Raw genomic sequence first — 18,657 nt, 5'->3', positions numbered from 1 at the left:
CTTCTGGTATAATAGGCTATGAATTACCTGATTACTATTTTTGAATGATAGGGGGGTTTATCCCACAAGAATTTCAATGCATCCCTGGTAATTGTGGCGCCTAGTCCGTTTGTGTTTTATGTGAGTCTATTGTCTGTGTCTTATTGTCTGGTGCGTCCCACAATCAATCATTATCAATAGCGTTTTGGTGTGCCACTATCTGATATTCAGCAGGGTCAGATGTACTTCAGCCGTATGGCTGGGTGATTTCTTATTATTGTGGCTTTTTGATATTGAATAAATGTGATTTTGAACGAATTGTTTACCTCTCATACTTGCCCACTACAGCCATAGTAGCCGTAGTTTCCTTTGCTAACTTACCACCTGGTCTTGCAGTTTCTACCCGGGGGGGGGGGGTGTTGCCATCATCTGGTGCAAGATTTAGGCAGCTCTTGCACATTGTCCCTGATCCTTGTTCACATTGGAGTTAATGGTGGTGTGCTGTTGCCAACCCCTAAGTTGGACTGCTTTCCTCATTAAGACAGGGAAAATTACATTTCTGTATTCAATGTAAAATCATTTTCTTGGGCTCCATTGAGTGGAATAGCTTACATAACCTGCCAGAATTTATGATTTCTTGGCAATGTTTCAGGGAATATGAGTGATAACACAAACTTTTCTTTCACTCGTGGTTAGTGTTTGGTCATTTATTAATCAGCTGTCTTTTTGGTCTCATGGCTCCAAATGACTTTGTCCCAGAAGGTTTGAGGTTTGTCTCTGTGCTGTTTGGCGTATTGTAAGTGGGATACTTTGTGACATTTGTGTAGTAATGGCTTTCTTCTGGCGACTGGACCATGCAGCCCATCTTTCTTTAAGTTCCTCCTTATTGTACATCCTGAAACGGCCACACCACATGTTTTCAGAGAGTCCTGTATTTCACCTGAAGTTATTTGTGGGTTTTTCTTTGCATGCTGAACAATTTTCCTGGCAGTTGTGGCTGAAATTTTAGTTGGTCTACCTGACCACGGTTTGGTTTTGGAACCCCTCATTTTCAAATTCTTGATTTAGAGTTTAATACTGCTGATTGGCATTCTCAATTTTTTTAATATATTTTTATATCCCTTTCCTGTTATACAGTTCAACTACCTTTTCCCACAGATCCTTTTGACAATTCTTTTTATTTCCCCATGACTCAATCCAGAAACATCAGTGCAGCACTGGATGAAAGATGTAAGGGTCTGTCAGGAGTCCCGAAACTCATTGACCTTTTGTATACAAACACTATTTACAAGCAAACAGATCACATGTGAGGATGGTTACCCTTTTAACCACTTCAATACAGGGCACTTAAACACCTTCCTGCCCAGACCAATTTTGAGCTTTCAGCGCTGTCGCACTTTGAATGACGCGGTCATGCTACACTGTACCCAAATGAAATTTTTATCATTTTTTTCCCACAAATAGAGCTTTCTTTTGGTGGTATTTGATCACCTCTACGGTTTTTATTTTTTGCGCTTCAAATAAAAAAATACCGAAAATTTTGAATTTTTTTTTTATTTTTTGTTTCAGTTTCAAAACTTTGTAAATAAGTAAGTTTTCTCCTTCACTGATGGGCACTGATGGGGCTACACTGATGGGCACTGATAAGGCGGCACTGATGGGCACCAATGTGGCACCAATGAAGTGGCACTGATGAGGTGGCATTGATGGACACTGATAGGCGGCACTGATAGGCGGCACGGATGGGCGACACGGACGGACACTGATAGGTGGCACAAATTGGCACTGATAGCTGGCAGGGATTGGCATGGATGGGTGGCACAGATGGGCATGGATGGGCGGCACAGATGGGCATGGGTGGGCACGGATAGGCGGCCCTTGGTGGGCACTGATAGGCGGCCCTTGGTGGGCACTGATAGGCGGCCCTTGGTGGGCACTGATAGGCGGCACAGGTGGGCACTGATAGGCGGCACAGGTGGGCACTCATAGGCGGCATTGGTGTTATACTATAGTAATGGATGCCAATCAGTGCCAAACAATAATGCATGCCAATCAGTGATGCCCATTGTGGGCACTGGCATCCATTATGGGCACTGATTGGCATCCATTGTGCTGACTGGCATCCCTGGTGGTCTAGGGAGGATTAACTTTTCCCTGGTGGTCTGGTGGCGTCCCTGGTGGTCCAGTGTGGGCATCCTCGGGGGGGGGGGGGGCTGTGCTGATAATCGATCAGCACAGACCCCCCCTGTCAGAGGAGCAGCCGACCGGATCACCTCTACTCGCGTCTGACAGACGCGAGTGAGGGAAAGCCGATCACCGGCTCTTCCCATTTACACTGTGATCAGCCGTGATTGGACACGGCTGATCACGTGGTAAAGAGTCTCTGTCGGAGACTCTTTACCGAGATCGTAGTTGCCGGGTGTCAGACTGACACCCCGCAACAACGATCGCCGCGATGCGCGCCCCCGGGGGCGTGCAGCAGCTCATAATCCTGATCACGTCATATGACGTCCGGTCAGGATTATGCAACCACTTTGCAGCCGTCAATTGCCTATAGGGCGGGCGGCAAGTGGTTAATAGCAATTCAAACCTCTTTGTGTCAACTTGTGTGCATGTTATCAGGCCAAAATCACCAGGGTATGTAAACTTTTGATCAGGGTCCTTTGGGTGGTTTCTGTTGTGATTATGATTTAAAAAGAGTAAACACAGTTGATTGATAATAAATAGCTTCAGCCAAACACTAACCATGAGTGAAAGAAACGTTTTTGTGTTATTCATATTCTCTGAAAAATTACCAAGAAATCTTAAATTCTGTCAGGATATGTAAACTTATGAGCACAACTGCATATACAGTATCTCACAAAAGTTAGTAAATAGTTTATTATCTTTTTATGTGACAACAAATGACACTTTTCCACAATGTAAAGTAATGAGTGTACAGCTTGTATAACAGTGTAAATTTGCTGTGCCTCTCAAAATAACTCACACAGCCATTAATGTCTAAACCGCTGGCAACAAAAGTGAGTACACCCCTAAGTGAAAATGTCCCAATTGGGCCCAATTTGCCATTTTTCCTCCCCGGTGTCATGTGACTTGGTGTTACAAGTCTATGGGAATGTTTAACCAGTCTTCCAGAAGTGCATTTTGGGGGGTCAAGCACTGATGTTGGACGAGAAGGCGTGGTTTGCAGTCTCCGCTCTAATTTATCCCAAAGGTGTTCTATCAGGTTGAGGTCAGGACTCTGCAGGCCAAACAAGTTCATGTTGGAACAGGAAGGGGCCATCCCCAAACTGTTCCCACAAAGTTGGGAGCATGAAATTGTCCAAAATGTCTAAGTATGTTGACACCTTAAGAGCTCCCTTCACTGGAACTGAGGGGCCCAACCCCTAAAAAAAATAACTCCACACCATAATCTCCCCCTCCACCAAATGATTTGGAGCAGTACACAAAGCAAGGTCCAATGAGTGAGGGGTGGAGGAACTTAACTGACCTTCAGAGTCCTGACCTTAACCCAATAGAACATCCTTGGGATGAATTGGAGCGGAGACTGCAAGCTAGGGCTTCTCGTCCAACATCAGTGCCTGACCTCACAAATGCACTTCTGGAAGAATGGTCAAACTTACCCATAGACACACTCCTAAACCTTGTGGACAGCCTTCATAGAAGAGTTGAAGCTGTTATAGCTGCAAAGGGTGAGCCAACTCAATATTAACCCCTAGGGATTAAAGGGGTTGTAAATGTTTGTTTGTTTTTTATTTTCTAAATAGGTTCCTTTAAGCTAGTGCATTGTTGGTTCACTTACCTTTTTCCTTCCTTCGATTTCCCTTCTAAATGTTTTTTTCTTTGTTTTCTTTGTCTGAATTTCTCACTTCCTGTTCCTCCTCAGTAAGCTGTTCAGTAAGCTGTTTTGGGTGATTAAACACCGCTCAGATGATGGTATGAAGTTTACTGAGGAGAAACAGGAAGTGAGAAATTCAGACAAAGAAAAAAAACATTTATAAGGGAAATCGAAGGAAAAGGTAAGTGAACCAACAATGCACTAGCTTAAAGGAACCTATCTAGAAAATAAAAAACAAAGCTTTACAACCGCTTTAAAACTGGGATGCCATTAAATTTCATGTGTGTAAAGTCAGGTGTCCCAATACATTTGACAATGTAGTGTGTGTGTGTATGTATGTATGTATGTATATGTGTGTATATATGTATATAGATAGATATATATATATAGATATATAGATATATAGATATATATATAGATATATATATATATATATATATATATATATATATATATAGATATATAGATATAGATATATATATATATATAGATATATAGATATAGAGATATAGAGATATAGAGATATAGAGATATAGAGATATAGAGATAGAGATAGATATAGAGATAGATATAGATATAGAGATAGATATCTGATACAGTATATATCCTATTGTTCAGAATATTGACATCTACTGTTTGTTTTATTAGCTTTGTACTGCCAAAAGTGACCACTGTCTTTTATTTATTTATTTTTATTTATTTTTTGTTTTGTTTTTTTGTTTTTTAGATAGTAAACCATTTCAGGATTTGACAAACAAAACACAAGACTTAAGTAAGCAGTCTCCTAAATCCTGTTCAGATGATCAGGAGGAGGCACAGGTTCATACTAGGAGAAGACGCAATCCTGTCAACTACAAGGAGCCAAGCCTGGGAAAGTGAGTTTTTTTTAATAATATGCTCATTGCAAAATATAATAGTTAAGCCATTTTTTTTAAGGTTAATTTCTAACTATTAGGTTCACTTCTAAAAGGCAGAGCAGAGAAAAAGTGGACATGTTACCTGCTGCGTTCGAGTAGGTGCTTGAACCTATTTTCTCACCCATGAAAAGGCTGACAAACACAAATACATTTTCCTAGCTGAATTGAAAAAATGTGTAACAGTTGTGTGAAAATGATAAATATACCCCTTAGGGATGCTGTGCACTTTGATCTAAAGCAGAACAACCAGAAGTTAAAAAGGCTCATTAAATACCCAAGGAGACTCACTGCACATAGCCATTGTCCCCATTAAAATTGTTGCTGTGGTTTGCAAATGCCATGTTTATTACTGTTAGTGCTGACTGTAGCTGCACCCCGGATAGAAGCCCAAATTCCATAGAGGAGGTACAGGCAGCACTGAAGCCACAGCCTCTTCTCATTTCTGCACCCCTCCTTGCCCTTTAGTTTGTACCTCATCTGCTCCATTTGTGCAGATTAAAGTGATTCTAAAGGCAGAAGTTTTATCTTAACGCGTTACGATAAAAAAACACCTGTGTGCAGCAGCCCCCCTAAAATATACCTGAGCCCCATCTCTATCCATCGATGTTGCACGAGAGCCTCGGCTGTCTGGAACACTTCCTCCTGACTGGCTGAGAAGAGGCAGTGAACACCATTGGCTCCTGTTGCTGTCAAAGTCAGTGAGCCAATGAGGAGAGAGAGGGTGGGGCTGAGCCAGAGCAGCGGCTAGGCTCGGGTGCCTCCAGAGCAAGCTGCTTGCTGTGGGAGCACTCAGCAGGAGGGAGAGGCCAGGAGTGCCATCGAGAGCTGAGAAGAGGAGGATCTGGTTTTGCACAGAGCAGGTAAGTATAACATGTTTTGTTTTTAACCACTTCCCACCCGGCCAATGCACATATACGGCCGGGTGGGAGCCGTCTACTTCTGATAGGACATTCAGGAACGTCCTTCAGAAGGAGCGGGATCGCGCGTGCCCGCGCAGCGGCGCGATCCCGATGTGCTCGTGTCACCCGGACACGGCGCATCTCAGATAGGCAGGAGGGGTCTGTGATTGGCCCTCCTGATCACATGACGGCCGTGTCCCATCACGGCCGTCATGTGATGTAAACAAACAGCCAGTTGCTAGGCAATTGGCTCCTCCTCTCCTCACACAGAAGTCATCGCTGAGGAGAGGAGAGTAGATCGCTGCAGCCGGCTGATGATCAGTGAGTATGAGCTGTTTTTTACAGCTTTTTACTCACTGATCACCAGTCTAGTTAAACACACAACACACCACACAGTATAAACACAATGTCCCCACATATGTCCCCAAAACACACATGTCCCCAAATAATAAAAACACATGTCCCTAATAATAAAAACATGTCCCCCACATATGTCCCACTAAAATCACATGTCCCAATGATTATCTGCACACATATGTACGTGATCACCTGCACACATATGTACATGATCATTTGCGTACATATGTCCGTGATCACACAAACCAATTATTATACACTTAACGGAATTTTTTTTACCAAAAACATGTAGCAGAATACATTTTGGCTTAAATTTATGACAAAATTTGATTTTATTGGATTTCTTTTAAAATAGAAAAAAGAAAATATTGTTTTTTTTCCACATTTCCGCTTTTTTTGCGCTTATATCGCAAAAAAAAAAACGGAGTCGTGAATAAATACCACCAAAATAAAGCTCTATTTGTGCGAACAAAATGATAAAAATGTCATTTGGGTACAGTGTAGCATGACCGCGCAATTGTCACTGAAAGCGCTAGAGCGATGAAAGATGAAAATTGGGCTGGGAAGGAAGGGGGGCGAAAGTGCCCTGTATTGAAGTGGTTAAACAAACAAAAAAAAGACTGTAATAACGCTTTAAAGGCTGAGTCTGCAACCTCCCACAGGATATTTATTCTATCTCTTTAAAAAAAATGATTTTGCTAGTTTTTCAAACTAACCATGACAAGCGTGGAAGCAGATCATGCCACTGTGCATAGTTTGTGTCCCTGGGATCACTACTAGGAGTTTAACTGGTGTAAATCTCGGACATGATATATGAAAGCCAATGCCTTGATAGTGCTCCTTTTGTCTGTTACTTCATTCCTCTGCTATAAGCATAAATCACTTCTAACAAGTTTTTTTGACACCAAGAGAAAATTATGACAGGGGAAGGGAGCCTCAGTTGATTGACAGCCTCGGCTCTGTTCCTGTGTGCTGTGTGGAGGGGGGGCTCGCTTCCCTCCCCTCACCTCCCAATCATTTGCCGGCACTCTCCTCACTGAGATTTACAGAGTGTAACTTCAGCTCTTTGCCCCCCCCCTCCCCTTTTTGAGCTCTCAGACAATCTTTTACAATTCAGCACTTTGAACAGATGTAGAGAATGTAGGGCTGCAGATAGACAGGTACAACAAATATAGGAGGATTTGCTTCATCCCATCCCTGTGTATCACTTGAGGCCAGTCACTTCACTGGGTATATGTAAGGGTTTACAACCACTTTATGTGGTACTAAACCCTTTGATTTTAACTGTTTCCCAAAACATTTGCATTCAAGGCATGCTGTGAATGATACCTGTGACAGTTGACTTTCCTCTCAACCAAGCTGTACAGCAGCATGGCAACTGCAGATTAAACCAGCTAAGATGGCACCTTCCTTGGCTGTAAGAGACTAAGGGGGGGGTTTAGTTCCACTTTAAGGGTCTGTACCCATGCACAGCTTTTTTTTCTTTTTATACATGAGCAGTTTTACATTACACAGCGCATGGACAGGATTAGGTGACATAGCCGGCAGGCTTGCATCTGACACACTCATACATACAATGAAGAAATAACTTTCTCATCTGCGTGAGCTGTGGTCTAGAACCAACAGTTTTTTTAACTTCTTTATTTTTATTCAATTATCAACCACTAAAATAACAGCAAGAGACATGTACATAGCACACTGACACCATTGTCCCAATCAAAGTTAATAACAGCGACAAAGAAAGAATAAATAAAGCAAACATAGGAGTCATGTGCCTCATTCAAGTTATTACACCCTTGGCCTTAGATCAACCCATTAAACCCAAAAAAATAAATAATATTTGGCTGGCTAGGAGAAGAAGGGAGACAACCGAGGCAAGAAAAGGACCGGAGGGGAGGGGGGGCGAGGGGGTAACACAGGGGGGAAGTCGGTCAATCCGCAGCATTCACCCACACCCCTCCACCCAACCCCTCTCGCTCAACCAAGGGCTCCAAAGCTCCCCAAATTTCCTTAGATTGCCCTGCTTTATATACACCACTCTTTCACACCAGATTGTATAGTCAATAGCATTGACCCATGCCTCAAATGCGGGGGGGTTCCTAGCCTGCCAATTCATTGCTATCAGCCGTCTAGCTTGGTACAGGCACCTTAATACTGCCGTTCTTACTAAGGGGGAAACTCCACCCTCCTTCAGGATCCCTAGAAGACAGGTCCTAGCCTCAGGTTCTAAAGTAATCTTAAAGGTCCTATTGATTCTACGAACTATTTCTATCCAGTACCTGTACAACTTTGGACATTTCCACACCATGTGGAGAAAGTCCCCCGGTGCCTCGCATCTAGGCCATTCATCTCTAGTTAGTCTTCCTATCTTCCACATTTTGTGAGGGGTATAGTACACTCTGTAGGTGAAGAACAAATGGGACACTCTCTGCGAGGGAGATATTGATACCAAACACCCACGTTCTAATATCCTATCCCATTGTTCCTGAGTTATCGGCCCTATATCTCTAGCCCACCCCCTTCTACTTCTATCTGGTCCCTCTCCCTTCAAAAACGTATCCTTAAGTTTAGTAAATAATTTGGAAATTATCCCTTTCTTTTGCGTACATTCAACCCTCTCCATAGTCAATGCCCCAAACTGGGCCCCAATCCCATGCCTAATTTGTAGATACTTATAGAACTCCCTATTCGAGATGCCGAATTTTCGCCTAAGATCTTCAAAGGATTTCATGAGATTCCCGTCATATAGTTGTGATAGTCTATTGATTCCGTGCCTCTCGCACTCCAGAGGTCTGTCTATACTGCTTAACTCTGATAGGTTTTCGTTATACCACAAGGGTGTATAATCGGTCACCTCGTTGTATCCCATAATTAACTTGGTTGCCTGCCACACTTTCCTCAATAAGGTAGTCGTAGGACATTTATGGACGAACAAATTAGCCTCCAAGATCTCAGCCAATAGCTTATGGGGTGTTTTCTCAATCATAATTTTATTGCTTGAATATTCTCTGCCATTAATGCCAGCCCCAGCCAAATGCTGGAGCTGGGCTGACAAAAAATATAACCTTGGGTGTGGAATTGCCATCCCTCCCCTCTTTACCGGAAGCTGCAATGTTTGCAGGCTAATCTGAGTTTGACCCTTTTTCCAGATCAGTTCTCGGAATAACGATTCTAATTTCTTAAACCACTTCTGGTTAATCCAGATCGGGGAATTATGTAAAATATATAATATTTGTGGTAACCAAATCATTTTAATTAAATTGCAGCGTCCCGCTACCGAAAGGGGGAGGCAGCACCAAATACTCGCTTTTTGTTTTAGCTTAGCTAGTAGTGTTACTAAGTTCTCACTAACATAGTAATTTACATCTCCAGAGACCCAAACACCTAAATATTTTAACTTGATTACCACATCCAAACAAGGAATTGTTGGTATCGGTTGGTCCCCTGTTCTAATAAGTGGCAACAGAGCTGATTTACTCCAGTTAATTCCCAAACCCGACTGTTGTTCAAACTCACCCATCATCTGCATCACCTTATTCAGGGTAGAATTTATGTCCCCAATGAAAAAAAGGACATCGTCCGCAAACAGATCGATTTTCTCTTCCCCCAGACCTGGGTCGGAAACCCTGGATGTCCGGGCGTGATCTCGTCAGGACAGCCAGGGGCTCCATGGCCAGTACAAACAAGAGGGGAGACAGGGGACATCCCTGCCTCGTCCCTCTTTCCAGCTGGAATGTCCTGGAGAGTGCAGTACCCATTTTAACTTTTGCTCTGGGTTTGCTATAGAGCAGTTTGACCCATCTAATAAATAGTGGGCCAAATCCAAATCGCTCCAGCACTCCCCATAGATAATCCCATTCCAAGCTAGCGAAAGCTTTAATAGGTTCCAAGGCTAATATCGCACTGGGGCCCTCGTTATCAATTGGCATCTGGATATTTACAAAAACTCTTCTAATATTAGTACTAGTTGTTCTACCTGGAATAAACCCAGACTGATCTGGGTGTATTAATTTACAAATATACTTATTTAAACGGGTCGCCAGGACTTTAGCTAAGATTTTAACGTCACAACACAATAGAGAAATCGGGCGATATGAGGAGACCTCCTGGTGGTCCTTCCCCTCTTTAAGAATTAAGGTAATATTGGCTTCCGACATTGAAGTAGGAAGCTTACCCTCATCCAATGCCCATTTAAATGTTTCCAAAAGTTCCGGTAGGAGTACGTCCCCATAGCGCTTATAGATCTCTATTGGTAACCCATTTGGGCCTGGGGATTTATAATTTAGGCATTTCCATTACTGCACTTTTCAATTCTTCCAATGTAAAAGGCGCATCAAGGCTTATTTTATCCTCTTCTACTAGGGCTGGAATTGTTGTTTGATGCAGAAAATCAGTTGCTATTCTGCCTCGACCCCTTGTAACCGATTTATATAGATTTTCATAGTAGTCAGCGAGTACATTCATGATCTCTGACGGGCTAGATACCAGGTCCCCATTTGGTGCTTTTATTACCTGGATCGAGTCAGAGGAATTATTTGACTGAATCAGAAGTCAGAGGGCACGTCCCACCCTCTCTCCTTCACCAAAATAATGTTGGCGTTGAAATAGTCATCTGTTCTCGTCCCTTTTCATGAGCATCATTTTATTCCCCCCGCTGATTATCCAGCCATTCCTTCTGTCTTTCAGTGGTCGGGTCTTCGATATATGCTTTTTCGGTGTGGGCGACAGCCTTTTCTATTTCTCTGTCCTGTTCCCGAGATTCCCTCTTAGTTTTTGCTACTTGCTGGATTAATGCCCCTCTGAGATAGGCCTTTAGTGAATCCCAGACCACTCCGGGTGTTGCTGAGCCCCTATTAAATTGGAGGAATTCCCTAATCCCATCTATCAAGACACTTGGGCTACCAATCAGCTCCAACCAACTAGGGTTTATCCTCCACTCCCCATGAATGGCTCCATCACCTATCCTTACCGATATGGCCAGGGGAGAGTGATCTGAGATCCCCCTTGTCCCATATTTAATATCCTGTACCAGCCCTGATGCCTCTCTATTCCCCAAGACCATATCTATCCTCGAGAGAGTATGGTACGTACTTGAAAAACAGGAATACTTTCCTGTGGGTGTCGTGCATGCCATAAATCACTTAATCCTGTTTCCATTAAGAAGTGTTGTAGGCGGCCAGCCCTTACAGCCCTGGCCCCACCCGGTACAGGGAATCTATCCAAGTTCCTATCTAATGTTGCATTGATATCTCCCAGTATTATTATTGGGGCCCCTGATTTATCCAGGCTAAATGCAAAAAGCCTATACATCACCTCCAATTTGAAAGGGGGTATATAAACATTTGCCAAGATATAATTCTGCTTACCAATCGAACAATACAAAAAAATATACCTACCCTCCGCATCAATGGAGGATTCCCTGCAAAAAAAGTCTGTCCCCCTCTTTATTAGAATGCTCACTCCCCTTGAGTAAGAGGAGTGAAAGGAATGATAGTAGGTTTGAAATTTACGATTTGTTAATTGAGAAGCTGTATTAGGGGGTCAAATGTGTCTCCTGCAAAAGTAGCAGGCCAGGTCCCCTCCCCTCTAACGCAGCCAGCACCACACCTCTTTTATTTAAATCGACCAGTCCCCTCACATTCCATGAAATGATATCGACTATATTTGCTTGCATAATGAAAATCTAAATCAAGCAAAAACAAAGGAACAAGAAAAGAAAAAAGAGAGGAAAAAACCCAGGAAACCGAGGCAAAGGGGAGCAGCACCCTTTTGATAGCGGCGCAGCCCGTCCCCCTGCCTCCCCAAGCCCCGCCGCATTCCCACCCCTCCCGACCCGAACAGTGTGCACTAACTTTCCCAACCCAACCCCCCCAAACTTCCCAACCCTACCCACTTGGGCCTCCCCTGGGGGTCCCTGCTGTGGCCCTCTCATTTTCTATGCACCCTAGTCCCAGAGCACCGTCCCATCCTTCCACCCTCCCCCTCATTTATAAGCCCCACCTTCCTGATGTCAATAGGTCTATTAAACATCAAATTCCCGCCCTGTTTAGCACTGATCCCTCATCCCCCCCAGAAAAAGAAAAGGAGGGGAGGGGGTAGGAAACCAACCCGCCCCTCCCACTAAACATATATATTAATATACCATAATTATTCAAATATAAAATTCCACCTATTTCAAACCCCCCCCACCCCTCTCCCCTTTGTGATACGTTCCCAGTTAGTAACATAGCATAACGTGACACCCCTCATGGCAACATTTTCAATTCAGTGCATTTCAATTCCATTAATAAAACCAGAATTATTAATTTAATAAATCAAAAAATAAATCAAAAAAATTTGCAAATTCTTCTAAATGGCATGTTCCTTCACCTCACGTGGGGGGAAAAAAAAAATGTAATCAATTCTTAAAATTTTTTGTATAGACAAATGTGATATAAATTCTTACCCTATGAGATAATACCTCTTGTGTGTATCGCCGACCCACCTCCCCCCCCAACCCCTTCTTGATCGCTATCTAACTGGCAACTAAACACTCCACACCCAATGTTTTCGCATCTGCTAGTGAATCCAACTACGTTAACAACTCTGTACTATTTACGAAAAAAAAAAATATGTCTCTCATATATCTGGTCTTTTGCAACAGAATCATCCGGTCATTGTAATTCACCAGTTTAAATAGTAATGGTCTAGTGCGTTCATCTGGCTGCCGAGACCTAGCAGGGACTCTATGCGCCCTTTCTATTGCAAATAATGAAGAGAAAGGGGTATCCCCTAAAAGTTCTTTTAACTAGCTTTCTAGGAAGGCTATGGGGTTAGAGCCCTCGCTACCCTCCGGCAGCCCGATCAAACGCACATTGTTCCTGCGATTTCTGTTGTCCATTTCATCAAGCTTATATGCCTTCTTAGAAATTTGGTTCTGTAGTGCCATAATTTTTTGTTGTAATGGTGATAGCTCATCCTCAACCGAGCTTAATCTACCTTCAAGTGCGGCAGTTCTTTCCTGGTACTTGGGGTGGCGGAGCCCGATACTGGTTGACCTGCACTTCTCCTATCTAAGATTACACCCTGCATCTTTATTTGCCCCGCCAGCTGATGGTGGCCTCCTTTTGATGATGAGGTTGCGGGGGCAAAACGTTCAAGTTTTGCAGCTTCTGCCGCCACAGAGACCTGGTTCGCTTTCTCCTTTGCTGCCCGCGTTTTATGGCCCCCCTCGCCATGCGACATATCTTCGGTGGACCTCTTACTTAACATAATTGCAAATTTGTGTTGCAAAACAGTAAAATCAAGCAAAGGAGAAAGTCAGCCAAGAGAGGAATCAGTCCAAAAAAAAAAAAAAGGAAGTTTGGAAAAGGGGAAGCCGGGGGGGGGGGGGAGCACTAACACCATCTTGTCCCCCAATTGCTCAGCCTCCAGTCCGTCCTCCCTGGTGTCAATATTAAAATGCAATGTCCTAGTCCACTAGGCTGGCAGTCTATCCATAGAAAGGTGAAACCCTACAATGCTACGAGCACTGTAAAGGGAGAAGAAGGGGGGGGGGGAGCACCCCTCTACCCTCAAGCCAGATGCCACTACACTGACAATAGTGCCACCCGCAGCCCAGGGGCTCCCCCGCTCACTCCCCCACAGGTACCTTTTAATAGACAAGTCCAGTCTAGCCCTCCGCAGCACACCCTTCTTCCTCGCTGGGCTGTATCGCACCGGGTATCACGCCGGAATCCCGCAGCAGTTCTGTCAGCGATGGGGCTCCCCGTCTTCCACTTCCGCACGCTGCGTTCCACTGCTCCAGAAGCCTCGCGGGAGCCCGAGCAGCGGCAAGATCTCCCTCAGCTCCTCCGAGTCACCGCTCGGCACTCAATTCGGCTCTCGATTCAGGGATGGGGCAGGCAAACGGCTCAGGCGGCAGGTCTCATTGGGTGGCTCAGCGCTCACACTGTTTCCATCAGGGAGAGCGATGGGACGGCGCGTCTGCATCTACTCTCTCACACTCACACCTCCATCCAGCCACGCCCCCCGCCGGTCTAGAACCAACTGTAGCTTTACCAGTAAGGTTCCAGGTGGGAGGCGCTGTCAAAATTGCAGCTGGTTCTGGAATGCAACTCAAACTGATGGGAAGGTTACTTCCCACCTGCCCACTGTCTACCCTCTGTATGTTTGACGTAAGCTACGCATGTGGAACTTTCCCACTGTGTGTGTCAGTAAGCCCACTGCCTTACTAAAAATACGCCATTCCTCAAAATCAATAGATGGCACTGTGCTCTAAGTGATAATAAACAATGTACAAAGTTAAAATAAGTGCTACAAGAAAAATAGATAATATGTAAAGTACCACGTGCTTGAAAGCAATGGGAACCGCAAATGGTTAATTCAAATGAACATCACAAAACCTCAAAATATATAGGTAAAGAAAAAAAATACCAAAATAACAGTAGTTCCATAATAATAGTCCCAGAAGATAAAATGTCCTTATTTGATAAGGACTGTGAATACACGAATATTGAAATTCCTCTGAAATTCTGTGCAAATAGCAATGTAAACAGTGACTTTTCTTCCGTGCAACTATAGCAAACTAAACAGTGAGGAATTTTCAGTGCAAATATAACAATGTAAATGGTGACTTTTCTTCCGTGCAAGTGTAGAAAACTATACTGTGAATAATCTTCAATGCAAATGCAGCAAAGTAAGCGGTGACTTCTCTTCGGTGTAATAACACCTCAATAATAGGTGGCCCCTTACCTTACCGCTGTCCCTCAGAAGCCGGCCGAGGGACCTACTATGTGATTGGGGATCTCCATTTGCTTTACATACACGCTGTTACCTTACAGCGGTAAGGTAAGGGGCCACCTATTATTGAGGTGTCATTACACTGAAGAGAAGTCACCGCTTACTTTGCTGCATTTGCATTGAAGATTATTCACAGTCTAGTTTTCTACACTTGCACGGAAGAAAAGTCACCATTTACATTGTTATATTTGCACTGAAGATTCCTCACTGTTTAGTTTGCTATAGTTACACGGAAGAAAAGTCACTGTTTACATTGCTATTTGCACAGAATTTCAGAGGAATTTCAGTATTCGTGTATTCACAGTTCTTATTATCAAATCGGGACATTTTATCTTCTGGGACTATTATTCTTTTTGGTATTTTTTTTCTTTTGCCTATATGTTTTTGAGTTTTTTGATGTTCATATGAATTAACCATTTGTGGTTCCCATTGCTTTCAAGCACGTGGCACATTACATATTTATTATCTATTTTTCTTGTGGCACTTATCACTTCAACTTTGTACATTGTTTATTATCACTTAGAGCGCAGCACCATCTATTGATTTTGATACATTACTCATTGTGGTTTATGGATTGACCATTCCGGTGCTTGTGTTTTTGTTCCCCTCTCTTCTCTTTCCTCTGGTAATACGCGGAAATACTTATTTTTTTCTATTAATACCCCCCCGCCCCGCCACTGTGGTGAGGAGGGTAGCAAGGAGGCCACGTAAGCACGTGACACTCAAATTATTACAGTAAGGTAACAAAAAATATATTCATTCAAAACAAATGTGTTTTGATCCATGTAATTGTATTTGTTGTATTACAATAGCCTTTTAATGCAGTGTGTTCTATGCCATCCTCCCAGTTTGCATTGCCCTTTAAATAGTACGCAAGCATAAATATTTTCTTCCCCCCCCCCCCCTTTCTCCCAAGAAAACTACGACGTGGAGACGCTTCTTCCGATAATGAATTATTAAACTCTCCAGTTTCCAAAGGAAAGGGGAAAAAAGGAGGTGGTAGGAAGAAAAAAATCAAATCTGAAGAATGCCCTACAACAAGCACGTAAGAAAAGAATTGTAAGCCCTGGGTTCCAGGAGGAGAATATTACAGAAATCTCTTGGAATTTCAAGGAACCTGCTAGTTGGTGCTGACTGTATTTGTATGAAAGGAGATGAACTGGTTCATTAAGATCTTTTGTTTAAACTTGTTCTCTGGTCACAAATGTCAATGCATATCTTAATATTCGATGTATAAATTCCATGTTTTTTATTCAATTACAGTTGTGTATTTTTGCATCACCATAGATTTTTATTCAGTGAGCACGGTGTAATGTACAAAATGTAGTGGTCCAGCTAAATACCTCTAATAACTGAAAACTGAATTGTTAGGGGCTCATAATGATATCTTTTCTTAATACAATGTTAGTCCACAAAAAAGTGCACTATAATTAACGTGTAACTCTTTTTATTTATTTTTTATTTTTGATTAGTCCAGCTAAGTTACCGCTAGTGCTGGATATATTGTGTCTGGATGGCTGCTGGAGGTTCTGAAAATCTAATGTTCATGCCAGAAACCATTTTCTACTTAGTGTTTACTCTTCCGCTTCAATCATAAAACATAATGTATTCAAGATGGACAAGGGGAGAGGACGGGCAGATGAATAGCAGGACTTCCCCTTCTCCATTAACAGAATGCTTGGATTCCGTGAATAAAATGTTTTATGGATGGGGTGGAGTAAATAACACTATCCTTCACTCTCTGAACACTGGAACACAGAGCAGCAGAGCCTAAAGATCAAAGCTGACAGTAGTATCTAGCATGAATACAACATTTAGCAGCTTCAGAAGCCTTCCAGTTGTTGTGTATCCAGCGTTAGAGGTAATTTAACTGGGCCAATCAAAAGTAACTTCCCCCCCCGAAATTCCTCTCTAAGACACGTGTGAAGCGCCTGAAATGTGCCTCCCCTGCAGCCCCAGTGTGAGAGTCCGAGTGCTTTCACACTGGAGAGGTGCTCTTGCAGGATGTTAGAAAAAGTCCTGCAAGTAGCATCTTTGGAGTGGAGCTCCACCGCCCCTGCCCATTGACATCAATGGGCAACGTTGCTGAAGCGCCTGCAAAGAAGTTCGGCATCTGTGATTTTCAGATGCATTTAACCCTTTCTTCGGCAGCTAGTGGGGGTTAAAAGCACCCTGCTAGAGACCGAAAAGCTTCACTAAACCGCCACTTTACTGCTAACATGGTCATGCTGTGAGTGTGAAAGGGGTCTAACAATTTTCCCAATGGCATCGGCTAGCTAGGCATGCAACCTTCCTCTTATGAGACCTTCACTCTATGACTACCTGGTATCACACAGAGTTTCCTCTGAAAACTTTCACGTTCTCCATCAAGCTACTGGCACGTGCCCATTGTAGACTTTATTTACTCCACAGAAAAGTCCCTCTGCCCCTTGATAAGCTTCCCAATAAAACGAATGGAGTGTGCATGTAAATAATGAAGACTTCTGAGAGACTTCAGTGCCAGGCAATCTACTTTGGATATCAGTGTGATTTGTTAGGAAAATGTGTGGTGTAAAAGGGGCAGATGATGAGTACATTTAATCTTAAAAAAAAAATGTATCCTACAGCAAACGTCAAATTCTATTCCCCCTGATTCTTATGATACAGCTAGATCTGGGACTGTGTTGCATCTGTTAAAGCGATGATCCCACTAGACTGCAACTACCATTCAGCCCAAGAGGCTGACAATATCACCTTTTATGGAAGCTTCTCCCAGATTGCCATTAATTAAACAATGTAATTGAATTAGCAAGATGGCAATTTTTTAACCAAAGCAGAGCCTATCCAGACCACTTTTTAGATTGTGTAGTTCTCAGATGCCATAATGTATTTTTAATTATGCAAAACACAGAAGTGGTACCTGTGTCCCTGATTCCTCTTGTGAAATAAAAGCATTCGGTTAGGGGATGTGACCTCTGTTTTGCAAGGACACAACTGCATGGTCTACAAATGTGGGACCCAACCCCAGCTCAGGGACTCCTCAAACATCCTTGGTGCCTGTGTTATCAGTTAGTAGGGTCAGTCAGTCGCAATTTATTGCAACTGCAGTTGACCTGCTTTAGCAGTTTTTGCATTCCCACAGGATAGAAGCCGTTTTGAAGCAAGCAAACAAAAGCTCTCCAAACTAGCTCTTAGTATTTTTCTAAACGGACAGCAGCTAATGTAGTAAGATGCTGTGTAAGGGCAAGTAAAATTACTACATCCATCCAAATTGGAACTGACACCAGATGACCTTATGCCTACAGGAGCCCATAGGGTTAGTGCTTCTGCTTGTCAAGACATACCTGTATTAGTTATCTTGTATTTTAACAGCCCTAGATTGTTTAATGTTTAAACTTTAGTACTTACATGTTTCCAAGAATCTGTGTTACTGTATATTCCCAAACGTATTTTGTAGAAGTTGTACTACATTGTGTATATATATTTAAAATGTATTGCATATATAAGCTTAATTTTTTGTGAGGTTAAAAAACACAAGTACCAAGCAGTGCTATGACATTCTGCTTTACTTCTTGGAGAAGAGCAGCGTGTTGTAGGCCAGTTGGCTTTATATTCCTGTTAGCAGAAGTTAAGTTTATTTTCTGAATTTATTAATAAAACGTTTTTTACAAGAAAACATGCAGTGTCGTCTTTTCCTAAAAGGAATGTATTGACAGGGTTACAAATGATTCTGTAGGTTTTTCTTAAGTTGAATTTGTATGCAAGTTGTAACCGGTACATTTTTGAGTGCAACTCCAGCCAAAAAAAAAATAATGTTTTTTGGATAGCATACGGAAGAGTTAACACCCCGTAACGTTTTTTGTTCTGCTGTCTGTGCAGATTTTTTCACCTCACTTTCTGTCCCTGT

The 18,657-nt window shown here is 42.8% G+C and overlaps 2 protein-coding genes across 2 annotated transcripts in view; one reads left to right on the top strand and one right to left on the bottom strand.

Annotated features, from left to right (window-relative positions):
• The window catches only part of CUNH2orf80 (chromosome unknown C2orf80 homolog), a 158,568-nt gene extending 154,710 nt beyond the window's left edge, over positions 1 to 3,858 (bottom strand). The window contains exon 1 of the mRNA XM_077448466.1: positions 3,782 to 3,858. The gene's annotated coding sequence lies outside the window, so the exon portion shown is untranslated. The remainder of the gene's footprint in view (positions 1 to 3,781) is intronic.
• Positions 1 to 18,426, top strand: part of SGO2 (shugoshin 2) — an 87,207-nt gene extending 68,781 nt beyond the window's left edge. The window contains exons 8-9 of the mRNA XM_077448463.1: positions 4,545 to 4,692; positions 15,688 to 18,426. Coding sequence (XP_077304589.1) covers positions 4,545 to 4,692; positions 15,688 to 15,820 — 281 coding nt within the window. The 3' untranslated portion in view covers positions 15,821 to 18,426. The remainder of the gene's footprint in view (positions 1 to 4,544; positions 4,693 to 15,687) is intronic.
• The last annotated feature ends 231 nt before the right edge of the window (positions 18,427 to 18,657 follow it).

The sequence above is a fragment of the Lithobates pipiens genome, unplaced genomic scaffold (genome assembly GCF_037356315.1).
Source record: "Lithobates pipiens isolate NorthernLeopardFrog02 unplaced genomic scaffold, aLitPip1_a1.2 Scaffold_22, whole genome shotgun sequence".
Lineage (NCBI taxonomy): Eukaryota > Metazoa > Chordata > Amphibia > Anura > Ranidae > Lithobates > Lithobates pipiens.
Note: the sequence above shows the minus strand (reverse complement) of the source record. Positions and strands in the feature narration are given on the sequence as shown.